The 23225-nt window shown below is 28.4% G+C and overlaps 1 protein-coding gene across 5 annotated transcripts in view; it reads left to right on the top strand.

Moving 5' to 3' along the window:
* Window positions 1-12322, top strand: part of LOC107439498 (WD repeat-containing protein 44) — a 36899-nt gene extending 24577 nt beyond the window's left edge. For all 5 annotated transcript variants that reach the window (XM_043048263.2, XM_043048261.2, XM_071177471.1 and 2 more), the window contains 9 exons: window positions 235-328; window positions 918-973; window positions 2905-3000; window positions 3241-3363; window positions 4439-4630; window positions 7842-7943; window positions 9712-9827; window positions 9921-10039; window positions 11948-12322. In XM_043048263.2, the coding sequence (XP_042904197.1) occupies window positions 235-328; window positions 918-973; window positions 2905-3000; window positions 3241-3363; window positions 4439-4630; window positions 7842-7943; window positions 9712-9827; window positions 9921-10039; window positions 11948-12147 (1098 nt within the window). In that variant the 3' untranslated portion in view covers window positions 12148-12322. The remainder of the gene's footprint in view (window positions 1-234; window positions 329-917; window positions 974-2904; window positions 3001-3240; window positions 3364-4438; window positions 4631-7841; window positions 7944-9711; window positions 9828-9920; window positions 10040-11947) is intronic.
* Window positions 12323-23225: the final 10903 nt, after the last annotated feature.

The raw sequence follows: 23225 nt of genomic DNA, 5'->3' as shown, positions 1-23225 counted from the left end.
TATTGTGATTGCTTTAAAATTTTATCATGCATTTTTAAAAATTTATTTAATATATAGAAACAGAAATATTGACATCTTGCACTAATAAGACACTTTAATATAATAAACTCTACTATTATTATATGATTTGAGAAATATTGTCAGTTTTGTCTTTAAAAAGTTATCTTAACCTCCTATCTTATCTTTTTTTTTTCTCCTAAATTCTTTTTTATATGTATTTATTGTTTAATGTAGGCTACTGCAGGTCAAGACCATGATCTTCGTATTTGGGTTCTCAAAGATGCTTATAAATATTTCAATGACATGCGGCAAAAATATAATTCAGAAGGTAGTGATGTGTTTCGATTTATTTTATACTTGATTGTTTGTTTGTATCTACAGTTTATAATTTTTTAAGGTTAATGACAACTGTGTTTGCTCTTTTAAATCACTTTATAAAAAGTATTTTGTAAAGAATTATAGCATTTTAGTATTTAAAGAATACATATTCAGCCCAAATAATTCATTCTTATATTTACATTGAAATAAATTTTCGAAAAAAAAACTTGTATACCTGTTAGTTAATGAATAAAGTTTTATTAATTACAGATTAATTATATTTGTCAAACTTTGTATTAATTGTCCTTAAAATGAAACTAATGAAAAAAGTAAAAATTATTAGAGCTTTCTTGTGATTGTTGTATCTAAAATTTATTTTATTAAGTTGAGATAGAATTTAAGTTGTTTAAAGAGTATTTATTGTAGCATTTTTTTTTTAATGTAAGTTGTGTTTTATATTCTATGTGTGTGTTTAATGCATTGTATATTATCTAGTAACTGATCTGAAAACTACAAGATTATCATTGGTGGTGTGCTTTTACATAAAATGTGTAAATTTAAATTTTCTTTCTCATATACAAATTATAAATTTTTTTTAGGCAAAACATCACCTGCTCCTCCTCAACATGAAGTTATAGATATTGAGATAAAAACTGTAAGTAGGAATTATTTTTAAAGCTTCATTGTATAAAAATACCAAGTTCAAACTGTAAGTTGAACGCAAGCCCTTTTTAATGTTTTTTAAAAAAATTCCAAAATATTTTATGAAATTTATAGTAAGATTAATATTTTTTAAGCTATTCATCACATTGACTCGATAGCCCTGCATTCAATAGTATTTGCCCACCTACCGTGTTTTCAGAAAGTGATATATAGTTTTTTGTTTTGAGTTCATCATCTAGGCAGTCTTTCCATCTCCTTTTAAGTCTTTTTTTTTCCCAATATTATTTCATATTCCTCAATATTATTTGCAAACTTGTGGTACTTTTTTTCTTTTCAAAAGTGCTTATTTTATAGTTCTTACAATCACTTACACTATATTAAAAGTCTTATTAATAAACTATATTCTATTTAATTTCATCGTAAAAGTTCTAGTTAGTTTTAGGCAATATTATCTTATTCGCTAATGGTTTAACACTATTTCATTTCTTAAGAAACCAAAGCAATTGAAACTGATTCCTAATGTATTATAGATTATCAATCAGAGTTATCTTTGTACTTTCAAACTTTGTTTTGCAATTCATTGTATAGTAGACAGTTTATATTAATTTATCACAAATTATGCTCTCTTGTTAATATTATATTAATTTCCGTTGGTATGATTTATTTTCTGCTTTAGATACTTTTCTCTTCAATAAAATAATCTTTAATTATAATTTTAAAATATTGTAAATCTATGAAGAATTTGTAATAGGATAACTATTACAAATTCTGATTATCTGATTAATAGTCATTTGACTTTAGATATCTTCGTTATTATATATATTTTAGTATTTCTCTGCCTAATTTTGCAATTTATATTTCTCTATTTTATTATTTAGAAAATAACTTATTGGAGTGGTTGGATTTAAACTGTTAAAGAATTATTTTACACTTTAAAAGTGTGAAAATCTGTAAAAAAAAATATATATTGTAATTTATCAAAATTATATTTTTAATATCTTTTTAAATATTTCCATTTTAAGAACTTTGCATATCCACTGATACGTATATAGTAATAAGAAGAAGAGTATATTTTTATGTATGTGTCAATTTATTTCTCTTATAACTTACAACCTCTTGTACTGGAGTGTTTTTTATTTTGCCTCAGATCTTAATTATTCAAAAATATTAGTTTTTTTTTAATTTTGTGTTAAAAAGATAGCATCAGTGATGTTTGCTGGCTCACAGCTATATTTAATCAAAAACACTCTTTGAAAGTTTATTACATGCCCTTTTAATTATTTGTTTTTAATTCATTATGCCAAGTATTACAAATAAAATCAAAGTAGATGGCTTATGGTAGCACTGCCACCAAGATAGTATTTTGAAAGCGATCTAATACCACATGTTTGTTTTGTTTATTGTTACTCTTTTTAATAATGTTTCTTTAAACTTGAAGTTAATGGTTATTAAAGTTATATAAATTATGTCCTAAAGTGCCAACTAGTCAGCAAATTTACTTGATTGTGGTAAATCTTGTCTATCAAGTATAACTGTGATAATTTGCCTATATATCAGTGCCAAAGGATACTATATATAGTCAATTGTTATTTTGATGAGTTAAACTTTTAAAAATGTGCTTTTTCTAATCTAATAACATAAGGTCACCAGAAAGGATACTAATTAAAAATGTTTTTATTTGTATTAAATTGTGCTGGTATGTGCATTTTAGTTTCCTTTAACTACATTGTGTAATTCTGATTTATTGTATGTATTTGATTATTTTTTTGTCCTGCAAGTGAAACGGATATTCTATCAATTTAAAATTGATTAATTTTTTTTAAAAAGATTTGTAACTTTGCTTCAAATTATTAACTTACTTTTCTCTTTAATTGGTTTGATGCTAACTAATTTTATATAGATTTATAATGAATCTATTTTTAGGAGGAAGATGAAGATAACAAAGGTCCTTTTGTATCCAAACCTTTTTGTAGATATCAAGGTCACACTGCTGAATTACTTGATGTATCTTGGTCAAAAGTAATTATCTTCTTTTAAATAAATCATTGAAGCAAATTAATATTGTAAAAAAACTTACTTAGTGTTAAATTTGACTCAACTGTGGTTTTAGAGAAATTAAAGCAGCATGCATGCATTAAATCGTTTTTTATCTTAACTTTCTTTTATAAAATTTTATTAAACAAAAATGTATAATTTCTTACACAAAAGTATTTTTGTCATTAAACTGATGCTCAAACTCATGCTTTTTTTTCTTTTTAGAATTATTTCATATTGTCTTCGTCCATGGATAAAACTGTGAGATTGTGGCACATTTCCCGAAAAGAATGCCTTTGTTGTTTTCAGCACATTGACTTTGTTACAGCAATTGCTTTTCATCCCAGAGTAAGTTCATAAATATTGTATCAAAATCTGAAATACTTTTTAGCTACTTATTGTTGAATTAAATCCATTACTAAATTTTTATAAAAAAAATTCTACTTATATTTATTTAACTTTTAATATGTTGGTATGTGTTGAATATGTCAGCAGAGTCACTGTAAGATAGATGAACTGTAGTTGAGAAATTGCCTTTGAAGCAGGAAACCAGAATAGTCTTTAGTATACTTAGTACCGAAAGAAAATTAAATTATAGCGTGTCATTCCAAATCGGGTTGCATTATTGATGGTTGCAAAAAGTTTGTGTGACTTTTATTCCATTATTTCTTTTAACCTTCATAGAATCATGGTGACTCAGGAACTAGAGCTCTCAACTCCTGATCAGGCAAGACATTTGAATTCTGCCAATGACTGATTTGTATACTTATAGCTCTTTAATTGCAGAGATGACGAAAAATATTCCCGTGTTAGACAGAGCATTGGTTAAAATCTCCTTACCTTTGGGATAACTCTATAACGTTTTTATTCTATTCCTTTCTATGTAACCCACATGCTCAAAAAATTCACACAAGTAAATTAATCCAAATGTCATTAAAAATGTAAGAGTTCCCTTTTCTTCTGAGTTTGTTTCAAAATTGCAAGCTGATAAAGTGGTTAATCTGATATGAATCGCCTGTTCAACATTTGTGTTAAATAAAAATGTAACCTTCATTTATGTCTATATATATATTTGTATCTGTATATTTAAATCTACATATTTACTTCTTCATATTTACATATGCTATAACGATTTGCTTTCCATGTGATGTTTAGGAATACCTCTTTTAAGTTGTGTATGCAATAAAGCTTATATATGAGAAATCTGGTTTTTAAAGTATCTAGACAACAAGTTATAAATGAAATAAAAATAATTAAAAAAATATACTTGATAAAAACATTCATTTAATATTATCCTTAGAAATGTAATTAACTTCATAAAATTACTTCAGGAAACTCATTACTTTATTTATAATTTGAGACTCTGAAATAATTTCTGTTTAATTATGTGACATGTATTAACCTTTACATATTTTCTATTTAGGATGATAGATATTTTCTCAGTGGCTCTTTAGATGGGAAACTGCGTTTATGGAATATTCCAGATAAAAAAGTAACTCTTTGGAATGAATTAGATGGGCAGACTAAACTTATCACTGCTGTCAATTTTTGCCAAAATGGAAAGATTGCTATTGTTGGTTCATATGATGGCCGATGTATATTTTACTATACTGAAGTAAGTACAAAATACTAACAGTACTTAAACTGTTTTAACAATTTTTTCTAATTTTTTTTATTTAAATTAGAAGAATTCAAAACTTTTGTTTTTCAATTTTTAAAATATCTGTTATCAGGGCTCAAAGTTTACAGTAGTCCGAGATCCTTTAAATTGGATTCTGGGCCGCAATAGAATGATCAATGTTCCTTCATACCAGTGACACGTAACAGTTGTCCAAGTATAAAGGGACTCCTAATTTAACTTTCGTTTGTGTTTTCTAATTTTGAATGTTGTGCAGTTTGTTTCACTTTAACCTGTTAACGCAGAATTTTTATAAAACATGTTTTTCATACTTTTTTCATTATTTTGTAATAATTTAGTTCAAAATCTGTGATAAATATTATCTTTAGAATGAAACACCGGTACTTTCTTCTGTGTTGAAGATAAAATCTTCCTAACACAGCTCACTTCCAAACAATAATTTTTTCAAATTTGCACTTATTTGCAGCTATTTAGATCTAAGAGAACCAGTTATTCATCATTGAAATTTCGTTAATTTACAAAATGAATTATCAATATATTTTTGAAAATGAATGAGGGAAAAAAAATTAAAACTACTTTATTTGGATTTTATATTTTAACTAGTACAAATATAATTCTGATAATATAACAGATTTTTTTAATAACTATTAAACTATTTTTTATATTTCAAAAATACCAGAATAAAATTAAGCTTGTAATTAGAGCATCAGAAAAAAATTTCTTAAAGGGAAGTCAGTGTCCCAACTGCGTTGAAGGGTTAACTTTGGATAAAAGAAGAGCTTGTGTATCTCTTTTTTGTTGTTAAATAAATCTGTAAATACTTAGCTCAAAGCAGCGAAATGCTCTGATTTTTATTAATATAACTCTTAAAGTACTTATTTAGGTTTTAACCTCATAGAAGCATAAATAAAACTTATACCTAGAGTGATGGAAAGTGATAAGAGTCAGCAGAGTTAAATTTTGCAATATTGTAGTGAAGCGTATCATTTTTCATAATCACCGTAACATGTCTTTATAGCATTAAATTTTAGTTTTAGATCAATCGGTTACGAATGTGTCAATTTTATATAAGTTACAGAAATTATAAAAACCTCTGTGCTTCAGGCATGTCATCAAAAAAAGCAGCTAAAACGATGAAACCAGTGGCGCAAAATGTAAACAGATATGGCAAAACTCTATAATAGTGAAGTAAGTTCAAGGTAGAGAAAAAAAGTCTGGTGTACATTGATTCTTATGAAAATTGTTTTTTAAAAAATTTAAATAAATCAGGTTAGTGTCATGAATTTCTAATTTAAAAGGATTATTCAGTACTTTTAAAAAATCTTTATCTTTTATAAAGAGTAGAAACTCAGTTATCTGAACAACTATGTTTTAGTATAATTGAAAAGTCATGTTTTATTTACTCAAAAAAGAAAAATTTTCAAATATTGAAAAAAAAATACTATGGAATTCTAATGATCAGGCCTTTACTGGGCCTTTAATAAATTTCTGTTACCATAATTTAAGATTTTAGACATATATTTTATCTCAAAAAATTATGAAGGGCCACATTGCTTTCTTCCTACAGGTCCTTTGATCTGCAGGAAATTTTCAGTCTTTCTAATGTTAATAGCATTTTTTTTTATTTCATTTTAAATATTCATATAATGCTCTACTAATGGTGAATATGTGACATTAAACCTCTTTATTAAAGCAATTACAAAATTTACAAAGTTTTAAACGTTTTGTTAACAAAATTTATTTTGTGTAGTAAAATTTTTGAAGTATTTAAAAAAAAAAAAAATCCAATGGGTTCATTCACACCTAATTTTCCCTAATTCCTGCATCTACCTGTTATACCAAGTAAAAATAATTAAGTATATACACTGTCATTACTCAATTTATTTTTACTCCTTGGTGCATAATATATTTGCCTGGAAATACTGCATTTATTTTCTCTTTTTCTCAAAGGTTTTTTATTGTTCTGAAATCTTACAATGCAAGTTGATAAATGAAAGCAATATTACTTGCCTATTTAACCCCTTACCTGCCGAGCAAAATTTGCGTGATTCTATCCCCAGTGCCACCGTTTTTTGCTCAAGTGTGCTTTGTTGTGTTTTGAAAATACAAATCTTAAATTAAGGAATAAAAATACAATATAAACGATGTTAAAACTTAGGTGTTGTATGATAAATCCTGAAACTATTATCACTTTCCGACATATTCATCCAAAAAGTAAAAAGCACTAAATACACATGGGAAACGAAAGTGAAAGAAGAATAAACCCGACCTTACTCAAATAGAAACACACGAGCAATAAATACGATGTCACTTTACCAACACATCCCTTTCCCATTCCACCTCCTCCGAAATTGGTAATACATTCGCAAACACTTTTAACGTCATTTTACTGCATTCCGAGGTTGGGGGTGTAGCTCTATTTATAGCAATACACTGCAAAGCATCGTACTTCGGGAAAGCGTATATATAGACCTGCGGGAGCTGACGCATCGTCTGGCCGAGATGTATGTATACGCTCTCGGCAGTTAAGGGATTAAATACTTATCATATCACTGCTTGATTTGTTGACCTTTTTTGCATAGTAGTCAAACATTTATTAAAAAAAGTAGTAAAAGTCTCATTTTAATGTTCATGCAAGTCATTCCTATCTTATTTTAAAACTAGTATTAGTGCTATAAAAAAAGAGTAAAAATAAGACTACAAATAAGAAATCAATACTTAGTTACTAAGCTCAATAGAACACATTTCAGTGAATAAAACGAATCACATATGTTGTAAAATATTAGAATTTACTTTACTGTCAGAAAACCTTTAACCTTAAAAATTCCCTACTAATTTTGTACTTATTTTAGTAATTTTTTAAATTAAATTCTCTAACTTTTATGCTATACCTTACAATTGAATATATAATGACACTCTCTTTAAACACTATATCACTAGTAAAATAAAAAAATTGTATTTATTAAGTTTATAACCTTTAACCCCTGTTCACCTACTACTAATTTTGAATAATTTGTTACTCAAAATAAAAATAATTTTAAACATTACAATGCAGCTTATGTTTCTCACAGTCAAGCCTCATCAAGGTGTTAAAACTTGTTGGTGGATATTATATTTGTTTTGTTTGAGTCTTACTTTTCCCCTTTTTCTATTGTGACTTATAATAAAGTGGTTCTTTTGTTTTTAGCAATTAAAATATTACACTCAAATCCATGTCAGAAGCACCAAGGGTAAAAATGCACAAGGAAGAAAAATAAGTGGTATTGAAGCAATGCCAGGAGAAGATAAAGTTAGTAAAAATATTTTAATTGTTTAATGTAATTTTTTTTTATCAACAATACTTTAAAGCTTACTTAATGTACTCTGGATTTTATACTATCCCCTTTGAGGAATTCTATTCAAACATTCCTTTAACAGTTTTAACCTAATTGACCTGAGCATGAGGAAAAAAGAGGAAAATAGGACTATTTATAACTTATGTAAGATAACTTTTATTATTAATAATAACAAATATATATATATATATATAGCATTTAAATAATAAATATAACATACCAATTCAATTTTAAAATTATTACACCTTTAACAGTCATTACTCAATATTCTTAAAATTTGACTCAAGATGTTTAAAACCCACTTGACTGGTTGAATGTTTAAAAACCAGAATATTTTATAATCAGTTTAAAAAATAAATAATAAAAAATAACTTTTGTGGTAACTCACCCATATTTAGATAAAATTTGAAAGAGAATTTGAATGGGAATGAAAGTTAGAGATTTTTAAAACATTTTAATTATGGTGGACTTAAATCTTAAATGTTTGCCAAAAAAAAATTGAGGAAGAAATAGCTGTGAAATTCAAGGTACAGGGTATCTGCACACCTGGAAAATCAAATTTGTCATGAAACGCCATGATTTTAACTTTTTTTCAAAAAAAAAATCATGTAAGAGTCATAGGTTTAGGTCGCCAATTTTATGGTGTTCGGAATATCTGAATTTGTAACAAAACCCTCACTCACAGTCATATTTTATTAAAATATAAAATGTTTTTATCATGTTCTTTAAAAATTATGGTGTTCTTTCAAAAAATGAAGGAAAAAACATCATTTCTAAAGGGAATTATCTTTTAAACTTCTGTGATCTCAGAATTTTTGTTATTATTTATTTATTTTTTTTTTATTTTATCAATTTCAAATTCTAGCTCAAGCAAGCCAGTCAATGGCGGATTTTTTTTATTCCGAAATGAGAGCAGAAAAATCAGGAGTATTTCTTTCCTTTCTGATGAACTAGAAAATCATCTTTAAAATATAATTCTGCAGAAAAAAATTTAAAAAATTATTTGCTTTTGTATTTTTTTTCAGCTATTTTATTGCTTCAACTCTTTATTTACTTTATTGTTTAAATTTCAAGTCTATAAATTTGAAGATTGATAGTATAACAGTTTTGGTTATACCTATTATTTCAATTAATGTTATTATGATGCTTTTTTAAATTTATTGTTGTGTTTTTGTCAGAGAAAATAGTAACTTCGTAAAGTCATGAAAAATTCTTGGAATTAGTCATGAATTTTAAGAATTTTAAAATCTAAGATGTAGCAGATACCCTGAAGGTAATGCTGGTTTCTCTTGTGTTTTTCAAATATGACCAATCTAATGTGTATGTCTGCACTGTATAGTTAAAGCAATCAAAATAAATTAATGCCAATGTCATATGAGTTTTAATTAGCTTTTCTAGAATTATACCATACATTTTAAAACACTTCAGGAATAGTATTTGTTTAAAAAATATACTTGAGTGTCAAAATCTTTATTTAAATTGTAAACAAATGTTTTTTATTATTATTATCTGAAACATAAATTATATTAATTCCAATATCTGTTTATGACATTAGAACCTTAAATCAAAAACTGAAGAACAGTCGCCAAACAGAGAAACGTAACATGCTTTAATGTGAAATGAATTTTTAAAGATTTTTTTTATATATATTGTATTTAAATTACATTTTTAATTTTTTTATAAATAATAACAATTTACACATATATATATTTTTATCTTTAGATACTAGTGACTTCCAATGATTCAAGAATCAGACTTTATGATTTACGGGACTTATGTTTAACATGCAAGTATAAAGGTTATGTAAACTTAAGCAGCCAAATTAAAGCAAGCTTTAGGTGAATATTCTTCTCAAACTTTTGTTATTATTATAATTATTAATTGTTATATTTTGATGATAATATTTAAACTAAACCCTTCTTTATTTGCAGTCATGATGGGAAATACATAATTAGTGGTTCTGAAAATCAAGATATTTACATTTGGAAAACTTCACATGACTGTGCAAAATTTAGAAGAGATCGAAATGATTATTGGACTGGTATTAAAGGTAAACGGTCACTTTATTTGATATTGTTGCTTTTATCATAAAAATGTCCCAATTATTTGTCGGTTGATTATTATAATTTCTGAGAAAGCTTACAGGAAAACTATTTATTTATTTATTTTTTGTTATTAAATGTTTGTTGTTTGAGCCAGGGCTTTTTACTGTTTTTACCATGAATAAAACCATAACATCATAATTATCAAATGTTTTTATCTATTGATTTAAACATTATTAACTTTATCTTTTAAATAGGACATTGTTTGCAGTGCTTAGAGTCAAGTATTATATTTTCTTTTAGTTAAAAATTTGTAGTATTAAAAGTAAAAGTTTATGTGATATGATTTTACAATTCTGAAGCTACCAATATATTTAAATATACTGAGCTATTGTGGATAGCCATGATTCTATCTCCAGTTGAAACTTGATTTCTACTTAGTCTCAGATGGTTGGATGCCAGCTTGTCTGAGAAGTAAAGGCAGCCGAGGAACAATGCTGTCTTAACCTCCGTGCTTTGTGCGTACTTCCTTGCAATTTAAAAAACAACGCAAGTGTTTCACGATAGGTTTTGAGAAAAATTGCTTGATAACTATTTACTTTCTATCGCTAATACTAAAATAGAATTTTAAAAAAACTGATAGATTAAAAAAATTTTTAAGAAAAAAAATTTATTAAGTTGCTTATTATACAAAAATGTCAAACATATAAAAATCTCAATTTTTATTTTTTTTTGTTACGTTGATTTTTCTATTGCACGGCGGTATACACTCCTATATGTTAACGAAAGATCTGCTGTGAGCTGTATGCATATAGAATTACCAATTATAATTTAAGAGATTAATAAAATTTTAGTAAAAGTATATTTTGTAATATAATTTTTAATATTATATTTCTAGTTTTTGACATTTTCTTAAATTTCTTGCAAAATACTAATCCTAAAACGTAAGAATTTTTTTAAAAAATTTTTAGGTTTTAAGATTTCTTATACTTTTGAATAAACTTCAATGCTCTTAGAGGCAACAATAAATTACAAACAAAAGCAAGTATTTTTGAACACCCTATGCCAGAAAATATGGCAATTATTTGGATTACTTTGTTGTAATTTGTAATAATCACATAAAAGTTTGCAAACATGGCTTAAATATTTATGGAGATATAGATATTTCTGTAAAAAACTAACTTTTTTGTCCTTTTTTTTTAATAATATTTATTTAAATTAAACAAACATTTAAAAAAAAATAATTAAAAATTTGCTCAAGATATGAGTATTTTTAGTGGTTCTTTCATGAGTGGAAAAAGATTTTTTAAAAAATATTCATAATTTTCTAGTGAATTTGGCAAGCTATGTAAAAATATTATTTCTATCTGTGCTACAAATGTGTGTTTGTTTTATTATTATTTTGGTGAAAATATTTTGCTTTATTTTAAATATTTCTTTTAACTACATTTATGATATATCTTTGATTAGCTGAAGTGGTCAAATTTTTTCAACCTTTAACAGCAATTGTAATTAACCATTACATCACAATGATAGGTCCAGTCTCATAATCTATTGCAAAAACATTGCAACCAAAAAAATTTCTGCCCATAAATTTGTCCGAAAGCATTTCAAACGGACCAGATACAAAAACAGGATGCTACATGTTTCAGTTAAATGACAAATAAATTCCAACACAGTTTAATAACTCTTTAACTGTGAAATATTTTCTCTGCACTAGTATACAATTAGCACTGTGTGTAAGTTGGTTCGATGATTTCCATTCTTCCTGTGATTCTAAAGCTCTCAACATCATGAAATGTTTTTTAAAATTGTATTTTCTGATTCTTAACGTGTTCAAGTGGCTTCACTTCTTTCCTCCTTTAATGAGTAGCACAGTTTTAGTTTTAACAAAAATTGTTTATCCTTTGTTTCAGCTCATAATGCTGTTGTAACTTCAGCCGTATTTGCTCCAAATCCAGCTTTAATAGTGAGACAATTGGAACAAGAAGAAGAAGGCTCCCAGTCTTTAGAACCGAACATAAATAACTGTTATGTGATGGTTAGTGCTGATTTTAATGGAATAATTAAAGTCTTCCTACACAAAGCAAAACCTGCTGCGACCAATACAGCTTAGATTGACTAGTCCTGTTGTAAAATTTGTACAGATTATTAATTATAATCATTATAACATTAATTAATGTATTGCTAATTTTTGTAAAAGATTCTACTATTAAAAAGACATTTTCAAATTTTTATTGTAAAGATTACTTGTATGTGTTATAATATTTTATTAAAGTTTACTTATTTTATTTGCAGTGCTTTTTATTTTTTAAGAGAGAAATCTTATTTGAAAATTTAACAAAAGTTTTAAAGCGTTAGAGGGAGAGCTCAAGTACTCCAGATTGTCACTTTCAGAAATTGATATTAAAGCTACTGTTCTGAGCAAGATGCATGACGATGCTTAATAAAAATAGAATATCAAATTGTAATTAATTGTTTGGTGTAATGTAATTTTAATTTTGAGGTTTTTTGCTATGTCTCCTAAACTATATTTACAAAACATACATTTATAAAATTTGTTTATCCAAAGATTATTCCAATTGAAAAATATTTTTTCTTATAATAATCAAAAATGTTTTAAATTAAGTAAAATTTTAAAAATCTTTTTAGTCAAGTAAGTTTTATGTAATAAAATTCAAAATTTTGTCGATGTTGGTCAAATAATATATGAGCGATATGACTAAAGTATTGTCTTAAAATTCTAATTTTTCATCAAGTTTTGGGGGTTTTTTGTGTGTTTGTTTTTTTTAGATTTTATCATTTTAATTGACATAGTTAAAAATTATTAAATAATTATGTTTCGCTTGGCTTTCATAATATATTTGATTATAGAAAAATTTAAATTATGGTTGCTTAAATTATAACTAGCTTTATAATAAGGTGCAAAATCTTTGATTTGCCAATTTATAAAAATTATTATGTGTAATATTTTACTTTTTAGTTACCATTTCATTTTCCTCGTTTCTTTCTCCATTTAATTTTGCATGGTTTATATTTGAATTATGCTGTTTCAATGTTGTCATTGAATTCCAGTACTTTCTGATGGGTTCTTTTCATTCCCTTAAAAGACTTGTCAGAACTAAGAAGATATCTAAAATTACTTTATTTTTATTTCAAAACTGTTAGTGTGAAGAAATAGATTTATATTTGCTGATATTAACAAGTTGTATAAAAACCACTCAAAAATTGCTAAAGCAGTTTGGCATTAGCGTTCAAAGAAACTCCATATCATAAGCAAAGGTCCACCATATTGACTTCTAAATGCATTGCTTTGGCTCTTAGGTCACTTAAATAAAAATATATTGGCATCTGGAGCACCTGAATTTCACTTTTTTTCGTAGCTGATTTGCACATTAATCTATGACAGTAATTTTGGAGCCAATCCAGTTTCGCTTATTTGTTGTATTTAACAAAGGAAATCGTACCCTCTTCAAGCTTTAGCTGCATTCGCTTTCATAATCATGTCAAAGAACTTGGCACAATTGTAACAAAACGACCCATTTCTTTTTCCTTTTCTTTTTTTGTTATTTTATTCGTTGCACAATTTTGGTTTGAAGCTAACTTTTTAATTTTTCCGTCTTCTATTTATATTTGTGAAATTTATTTGAATTACTTAAGTAGGCTTATTTTCAAATTATAACTTCCGAATACCCAAAATTTTTTATAAAAATTTTTTTTTTGAATAGTATATTAAATAATTTTAATTCTTTAATCCAGTGGTTCCCATCTTTATGGTTCTCTAAGTGATCGAGTTTTTTTTTTTTGGCGGAAGTTTACAAATAAAATTTATTAGTAGCTGTAAATATATTAACAAAGAAAGACTCTGCTAATTATTTTGATAATATTTAATGTGAGGGATGAAATTTTTCTAATCATTTTATCAAAATTATAATCTTTAAATCATCAAAGTAATAAACAGGTATCTTACTTAAATCTGAATTTGTTTTTGGTGTATCCATAAGTTGAAAATGAATTAAGTATTCTGAATTACAGTTTTCGAATAAGAATTGTTAGAAACGTTGAAACTGATAATCAGAGAAATATAATTTGCATTTTTGAATTCGTTTATTTTATTTTGAATTGAAAAGCTCGATGATAAAAAATTATGCAATTTTTTTATAAATGCTTATCCTTTTCCAAATGTATTCAATATATTGTTATTAAAGAATATATTCTTTAAAAAAATGTTGCTAGTTCATTTTGTAACTGGCACTTAAATAATTTCATAAAAATAACCAAAATATCATATAAATTATGGATTATTGTTTAGATGTTAATGTAATTACAGGTTTCAAAAAACATTACTGGTTAAAAAAAATTAAACGTTTTATACCCCTTTGATCCTTCCACGGAATTCTTGGGCTCCATAGAACAGCTTTCAGAAACTGCTGTTCTATACCAATGTTTCCTAATAGAATTTACTTGAAGGACGCTATTGTCTGATTTTTACGCATGCAAAATTGTGAAACTTGAACAATTTTTTGATCAATTTGTTTCCGATTATTCCGATTCATAAAATAGTATATATAAATAAAATTTATGTAGATACTTATAAATTATTCATATGCAAATAAAATTTATAATTTTCCTAATACAAATATTATATTTTCTAATACAGTACAGAACCCGTTATCCGGAAATCAGAAAACCAAAAAACCGGAACGAAATTCGATAAATTTTCCCACCATTTTTTGAAAAAAAAATTTTTTTTCCTCATAAGATTATAGGATTTTTCTTTCTTTTTTGAAAGATGTTTACCATACCATCATTTTAGAAATAATCATTACTGTATTACTTCATCGTTTTTTCTTCTTTTTAAGATTATTTCCTAATATTTTTTTTTAGTTGGGTTTAACAATAAAAAAAACGGCTTTTTGTAGTGATTCGGAAAACCGGAAAAATCAGTTATCCGGAATAGCGATTGTCCCGATCGTTCCGGATAATCGGTTACCTACTGTACCACATAATTATAATGTATACAAATAGAAGCTACTTTTTGCTATTGCTGGCTCTGGTAAATTCAGTTATTTCATTTATTTTAATTTTTTTTAAGTAACCATCATCAAGGAAGAATTTTTTTATTTATTTTTAAAATGAATGTGGTGACTTGCAAAGCATGAAGTATCGCTTGTGTGTACAAAATGGAAAAGAGCCTAATAAAATTTATATTATTTTTATGTTGTGTGTTAGGGAAATAATGTGAAACATCATTTTGAGTTGTGATATTACTTGAAATTTAGAATACATTATAAATAATAAAATGTCATTGGTTTTATTATTGTACATCAGAGCACAAAATTTCTACTCTATTGACGCGTAAATATTTAATAAGTAACAGATAAAATAAGTAACAGAGTTTGACTCAAGAATAATAGAGAGTTTAGTGCTAGGTCAAACTCTTTGACGAATACTTTGACCTAGCAACTGCTATTACTAAATATTAATGCACTAGGACTGCAATTGTCAGATGGTATTNGGGGGGGGGGGTCAAAGGAATCTATTTTTAAAATCTGCAATTTTTTTTTTTTCTAAAAAATTGACATTAATCGGTCGCTTTTTTATTTCAGTAACATTTTTATTTTACAATGATACATTTATTAAAAAAAAAATTTAAAAACAAAGTAAAATTTGAAAAATTTTGATTAAAATTTTGTTATGAATTAAATAGTGAACAAGAAAATATAACTATTAGGTAAATATTCATCATATACTCATTTTTTTTTTCATTTAATAAAGGCATTATTCCCATTATATTATTGCATTTTTAATATCTACTCTAAAGAAATTAGAGCATTTAAAAACATATTTGCAAAATCAAATGAAAAAAAAAAATTTATTATATATTTATTGAACAAACTTTTTACTACTGCAAAGTTCGTTAAGAATAACTGCTTAAAATATTTTATAACTTAAACGAAAATAACTAAAATTGCAGTCAATATATGAACTCATTTATACTGAAACCAAAATGCATAAAATTCCCGAGCATGTAAAAGTATGAACCGTTTGAATAAAGTATGCAAAAAAGAAATAAAGGGAGTTATTTGAATTTACATTCGAAAAAATATGAGTTCGATGTGAGATTTCAAAGGAGTTATAAAGTCAATTTTACTTATAGTATTAAACACTGAACATACATTTCACCCTTTTTTGAATGCTTTAATACAGGAAACAACCTAGACTAAAATCAATCTTCTTAAAGATTTGACGAAATGATTGGTTAACGTTTTGAGTTCTTCAGGTTCCATTAATTGTTTCGCTACTTCTTGCTCTATTGTCATTAGAGCTAGTCCAAATTTACATTAAAAAATAGATTTGAAAACACAATTGTCGCTATTATTATTATTCATGCCCTGTTTTGTTTTGATTTAACACCTGAATTCAAAATATCCACTAAATAGTGTTTTATTCAGATAAAATGAGTAAGTATACCGGTAAAAGAGACTAGTTAAAAAAAGTAACTATAAATTTGTAAAATAAAATTATGTTTCATTACTAGACCTTAATGTTATTAATACAATTTAAATAAATAATTTTTCTGTAATCTTAAGATAAAAATATTTTACTTACCTAAGAATTGCAATTTTAAAAAAAAAATAGATAAATGGACTTTTCCTTACCAGTGTTAAAATTCAAATTTTAAATTTAACAAGCGATCTTATTTGAAAGACCAAACTTGCGCACGAGTACATTTGAAAAAATTGGCGAATTATCAATGTCTTAATTAGTAATCAACAATCCTTTTTACCCTTTTAAAAAAATTAACTGACATTCACTTCACCTGCTTTTTCAAGCAGCTGCTTTTACCAGCACCCAGGAGTTAATCTATGGAACAAAAATACCCAAATAGCTTCTTAAAGCAGACGATTATTAAGTCAATAATTTAAAATCTCTTTCTCTTTTAGAAAGTGGCCTTTTATCTTTGACGAAGGCATTAGAATGAACCAAATTAGTTTATTAGCGAATCATTGAAAGGCATTTTAGTGAATTGTCGAATCAGAGAATGAGTTTATCTATGCATAAAAATGTTTATTAACCTATAAATTGTATTACGACAACAATTTTTCAATTTTTAAAATAATTTTTAACAAAATGGCGTTCGCCGAGTAGAAAACAGCTTTAAAATATTATTTTAGCGTGTACGATTATAAGAAGGAAATAATTAGAAAATATATCTCCAATTGAACTCATAATGTTCAAATGTTGTTCATAATATTGTAATAAGAGCAACTTAAAAAAAAATATTTTTCATGACTTGTGGATAATTTAAGTATTTTGTTAACAATCCCACTATCAGTATTGAAAGTTTTTTTAAGCAAAATAAAAGCTTTGAAAACCTAATTTAAGATCTACAAGGACACGAGAGTATTTCAGCAGTAATTTCTAGCGAAAATAAAACCTCAGAAACAATTGATTTTGAAGAATCTATAAAAGTGTTTACGTCTGCTAAAGCACGAAAAAATACATTTTAATGTTCATGCTTAGATATTTCTATGTCATAAAAGATTACACCCAGTAAAAATATTACTTTTAATTAGATATTTATATTAAAATACTAGAGGTGATATTGTCATTAATTAAACTAACGGCTTTCCTTTTTTTTAACCTAGAAATCGTTAATTTTTATTTATTTTCATCTTAAATCAACAATCAGGGTTGATTTAGATTTTATAATTTTATGGTAGTAATATTGCAATTTAAAATATAGAAAACTATTTTATACAGCGTTATGACTATACTAGAAGGGCAATTCAAAGGGTATTTTTTCTTTTCAAGATATTTTTTCCGAAATTGAGGTAAGGGAGCCGTTTTCAGTATCACCCAGGGTGCGAAAATGTCTTCCGCTGGCGCTGGTTCTACAGCCGATAAAAACTGGCAATCGCTTTGTTCCAGACGATAACTGAGTATTCTGTTTCCAATTTTCGAAAACTTTCGTGTGTCTGTTTTGAGATCCCTGTGAGTTCTGGTGCCCAATTATGCATGGCTCCTGTTAAAAGGGTGTAAAAAAATAACCAGGCCGGGATAGTCTGTTTGGTTAGACGTTGAAATCGTGTTCGTAAGAATAAATTCAAATCCCGCCTGCCGAAGAATACTTGTGTATTAAATGGTGACTGGTGCGAGTTAAATCTGTCGGGGTCACAAAGTCCTCCAAGTTCCCATAATAAATCAAACCTCTGGGGGTACTGAATTGGAGATTTACTGTTCTCTTGTTCAGGTCAAAATTACGATTAATAAATGAATGGAGTATGACTGAAACCTCGCTGTAAAACGGGCTGTGACATGTGTGTGCTTCAAGTCTTATTCTTGACCATAGATGGCGAAACTTAAAAAGCAAGAAACGCCCCCTCTGTCTTAAAATGCGTTTGATTTTAAGCAGGCCCACTGTTATTGGCAAATGGCATAAGTAACAACAACAATAAATAAGCCCTTTTTTTCTTCAAATTATGGGAGATCTGCCGTTTTTCCCATTCTACATCCACACGTCTTGCTTTTACTTGCATTGTGATGAGGTTCCACCCATGTCATAAACAGATTTTGCATACTTTGCATCTAGTGAGCTGAAAATCTCACAGGTTTTTAATTCATTGACCAGTGTGTGTGCATAAACGAGTAGAGCTCGTTACGCAACAAAATAATTATGACTATTCCTGACTCCAAAATTCAAGAAAAGTTGAAGCAAATATTTACATAAAAAACGAAAGAGATACTCCTCACGTCGCGTTCTCCATTGTTGAGTACTTTTCACGGACTCGCTGATTCTCGGCTCCTAATTCAAGCAGTGAATTAAAAGCAAAGCATGTCATTACCAAATCAGATTAAAATTCCTAAAATAAATGATTTCTATGTTAAAGAAAAATTTAGTGCCGTCATGACCACTGCAGAAAATGAGTAAGATACCTCACTCTGTGTAAATTTCAAATTAGTTTTAGAGTAATTTTATAATTAATATTGACAGTTTCTCTTATTTTTCGAGTTAAAGGAAAAACCAATCGCGATAAAAATTAGAGCTTATTACTGCCATGTACTTTTATGACTAAAGATAAAAAGTAAAAAAAAAAACTTTTTATATTTTTTTAAAATTTCGAATTGGTTTAATGGATGGTCGACCGTGTAAAGCTAAGCACAAATGGCACTAGGGGCTAAAATTCGTCGTAAGACTTCCGGGTTACTACTTCCAGTTGACTTTAATTGACTATTGAGAAAATTTATTTGATTAAGATACTTTAGAGTTTACAATTTAACGCGCTCTTTCAATTTCAATGAAACAAACAACATATAAATTTGGAAAACTCCGCAAGCATGATATGTCCTGCAAGATTTTTTTCCAAACATTAACTAACTGGGATATTTCACACAAATATAGCCAACTAACGGATAACACTCAAAACATGGCAAACCTTACACTTTATGTTGTGATATTAATTTTGTTCAATTTTTTTAGGCTCACAACCATTTAGAATTTATGTATTACAAGAAACTCTTATGAATGGTAAAAATACGCGTAGATTTAAACATATTTATATAAATCACATTAACAAAATTTCCTAAAACATTAAGCCGTTTTACACATCGCCTCGTAAGCATAACATAGGCGGAGGGATACACCAGAAGTTTTCTAAATTTCTTCTGGTTTCAGGAAGCTTGTTATTGTTTACACTCCGTCAACCGACCATAGTGATTACGTATATTGCTTGTTTTTTATGTAATGTCACCACGCTACAGAGCGTTTTGTGGAACGGTGACACCGTTCATCTAAGTCAGTGTTTCCCAAACTTATGACTTTTGTGTACCCTTTCTAAATTTTTCGTAACGCTGTGTACCACTGAAAAATGAATGTATTTTTTACTATAAAAAATTGCACAAAAGTTAACAATCACAACTGGCAGCCACTAATTATTAACTGTTAACTCTGCAAAAAATGTACAAAAATGCGTAATCGTAAATTTTCATTGCAAGCTTTGTTTTCAAGTGAAATTTTTTGAAATTTTCGTTTGTTGCAAGATATTTCGTATAAGAAAGCGTATTCCCGCTAAACTGTTCTCGTAACCCGGGGGNGCATGTGAAGTGTTGCCATAGGAAAAGAGTTCTGCTCTACACCACCTGCAGCCCATTTCGATCGCCAATCGTAAATTTTCATTGCTAGCTTTGTTTTCAAATAAAATATTTTGAAATTTTCGTTTGTTGCAAGATATTTCGTATAAGAAAGCGCATTCCCGCTAAACTGTTCTCGTACCCCTGGGGGTACGCGACCACACTTTGGGAAACACTGGCCTAAGGAGTCTTCTTAATATTTATACACTAATATATAAAATTCTCGTTTGTGTATCTTCAAATACTGGAGGAGATTTCCTATACAACGCTCGAATACGCTATCTGGGGAAGAGACCGATTCCATGCCTTTGGCCCTTCTCCCTTCCCTCTCCTCCTCTTTCCAGTTGCATAGGAATGTACTACGATATTTTTTCCTTTTCTTAATACTTTTTCTTTTTAATAAATCAAAATATTTTTCAAACTTTCCATGATGCTTTCTTTCAGAACTATCAGTTCCATATATTTTCCCCACTTAAAAGACTTTAATCTATATGAAGATCAAGACAGAAACTAGCGTACTTCCTTCTTCTATGACTCTCCACACGTTTATGGTGAAAGCATGCGAAGTGTTGCCATAGGTAGAGAGTATTGCTCTACGCTACCTGTAGCCCATTTCGATTGCCAATTACTACCCATAATTTAGTTCAGCATAAATGATTAGCCGTAGAAGTATGATCTTTTGCAATCAAGTATTCAAGTCTGAAGATGATAGTTTCGCCGTACTTTCTTTACACCTATTTCAAATTAGTTTTGAATTATTGCAAAGTTAAGTCTCCTTAAAAACTTTATCTCAATTCACTCTAATCTCTCTCTCTCTCTCTCTACTTTTTTTGCCTCCCTATTAGTAACGCGTTCTATAGAGGGCTAAATATGTTAAAAGAGCGAACAAAGTGATTGATTCGAAAAGATCCACCCTACAAGTTCTGAAGATTGGTGTGCGATAGCGTACAGAGGGCACAGGCTCTTCTGTGAATAAAATAAATTATAAAATATAGTGAAATAGATAGGCTGGTAGAATTAAACAAGAATATGGAAAAAAGAGTGAGCGAAGTGACCTAAAATCAACTGCATCAGCAGTTTGAAGAGGTTTGCGTGCGACATCGATAAAGGGGTGGAGTAAAGCCCACAATTAATTGGCGTCGCTCTTTTCCCCACGACCTTGTGCCACTTTCGCGTTAGATTGGCTGTTGCCGATCACATGGTAAACTGTCGCCATATTGGTGACTAGTTTGAATGGCGAAGTATCATTGTGATAGATCTATTATTTTTATTTTCGCTCTTTTTCAATTTTTTTTTTTTGTTTTATACTTTGAAATTTATAATGACAGGTTGTTGTGCATTGGGTGTTCTAATAAGTCAAATTTAGGCTTTAAATTATATCTTTTCTCTTTTAAGATCGTAATGACGCGATCGCAATGCTCGAATACAGCACCTGGGGAGACGACCGGTTCTATATATCTTTCCCCTCCTTCATTCTCTCTTCTCGGTTTTATATGAATGTACTACAAAAATTTCCCCTTTCTAAAATTTTAAAGTTTCACTACGCATTCTTTTAGAACTATATTCAATATAGTTTTCAGTTCCATATATAGTTTCCCAACTAAAAATATTTTAATCTACTTGAAAATCAAGACAGGAACTGACGTACTTCCTTCTCCTATGACTCTCCTCACGCTAATGGTGAAAGCATGCAAAGCGATGCGCCATTGGTAGAGAGTTCTGCTTTACGCCACCTGTAGCCTATTTCGATCCCCAATAAAAAACGACGAAAAGTATGACTGCATAAAATCGGCAGATATAAATGAAATCCAAACGAAAATAGCAGATTATGTAAGGTAAGTTTGCAATTAATTTATTTTACTCATTTGTTACAAATTTTGCATGATATTATTTATTAATTAAATAGAACAAAAATTTTTCACTTTTTTTTTAATTATAGGTTTAACAAATTTAATGGCATTAAAATAAAAATAATGGCATTTAATTGAAAAATTATTTTTTAAAAATTTCTACGTCGCTTTCTTTTAGAACTATGTTCTATGACGTTTGCAGTTCAGTACAGTTTCCTAAGTTTTTAATTTGTTTTAAAAGTAAGACAGAAACTAACGTACTTCCACCTCCTATGATTCTCCACACGTTATAGGTGAAAGCATGAGAAATTTTGACATGGGTACAGAGTAGCCCATTTCGTTCGCCAATAGATGGTGAACCTGATTGATGATTCTTTCTCGGGTGAATCTGTTTCATCCATTATTAGGTTCTCATTCTTCCTTTTATCTTATTCTTCCTTCTGACGGTGATCGGAGGTGAGTAAGCCGCATGCTGTGAGCGTGACCCAATGATGAGGTGGGATTCATTTGTCTTCTGAAACCATGTGAATAAGGGACCTTCTTCTTCAGCTGTTAAAAATACATAGAAGCGTATTTGAAGATTAAAAATAAAACATGAAAGGAGAAATATAATTAACCACGAAAAATTCGCTCATTAAGGGTCCCGCAGTGGACTGATCGTTAAGACGCAGTTCCCAGAAGATCAATGAAGTAACTTATCAATGGCTGCAGTCAGTGTGCGGGTGGGAGACCACTTGGATCAGTCTGCGTAGGGACCGAGGATGTGCGGTATGGGTCCTCGTTAAACTGTTCTATTGTAAAGTGTTCGACTTCGCTTGCAGGTCGTTGGGCTACTGAAGCGGGAGTGCCATCCCCTTTGCAGAGGATCAAAATTGTGATGGCTTGTCTTCGGATCATCCTCCGGGATGTTTTCTAGACCGTCACCAATAGCCCGTTGTGCAGCTCTAGTGCGACGTAAATGAACTACAACAACAACAACGCGCATTAAGATCTCGAATTAGCATTTCTGAACTCGCATCTGCATTTTCAACATGTAGCAGGAATGACCCCTAAGTGATTGTTCATACCTTTTCTCAAACTTTGGATTTTCATCGAATTCCTTTTGTGAAAAATTTTTTTTTTGGTATTTTAAATTAAACGCAAGTAATTTTAATTTCCTATGTGATTATTCTGCAGTGATGAAATAAATATTAAAATTTTTCACACGGTT

This window comes from Parasteatoda tepidariorum, chromosome 2 (genome assembly GCF_043381705.1).
Source record: "Parasteatoda tepidariorum isolate YZ-2023 chromosome 2, CAS_Ptep_4.0, whole genome shotgun sequence".
NCBI classification, from domain to species: Eukaryota; Metazoa; Arthropoda; class Arachnida; order Araneae; family Theridiidae; genus Parasteatoda; species Parasteatoda tepidariorum.
This window is presented reverse-complemented; position numbering and strand designations above follow the sequence as displayed.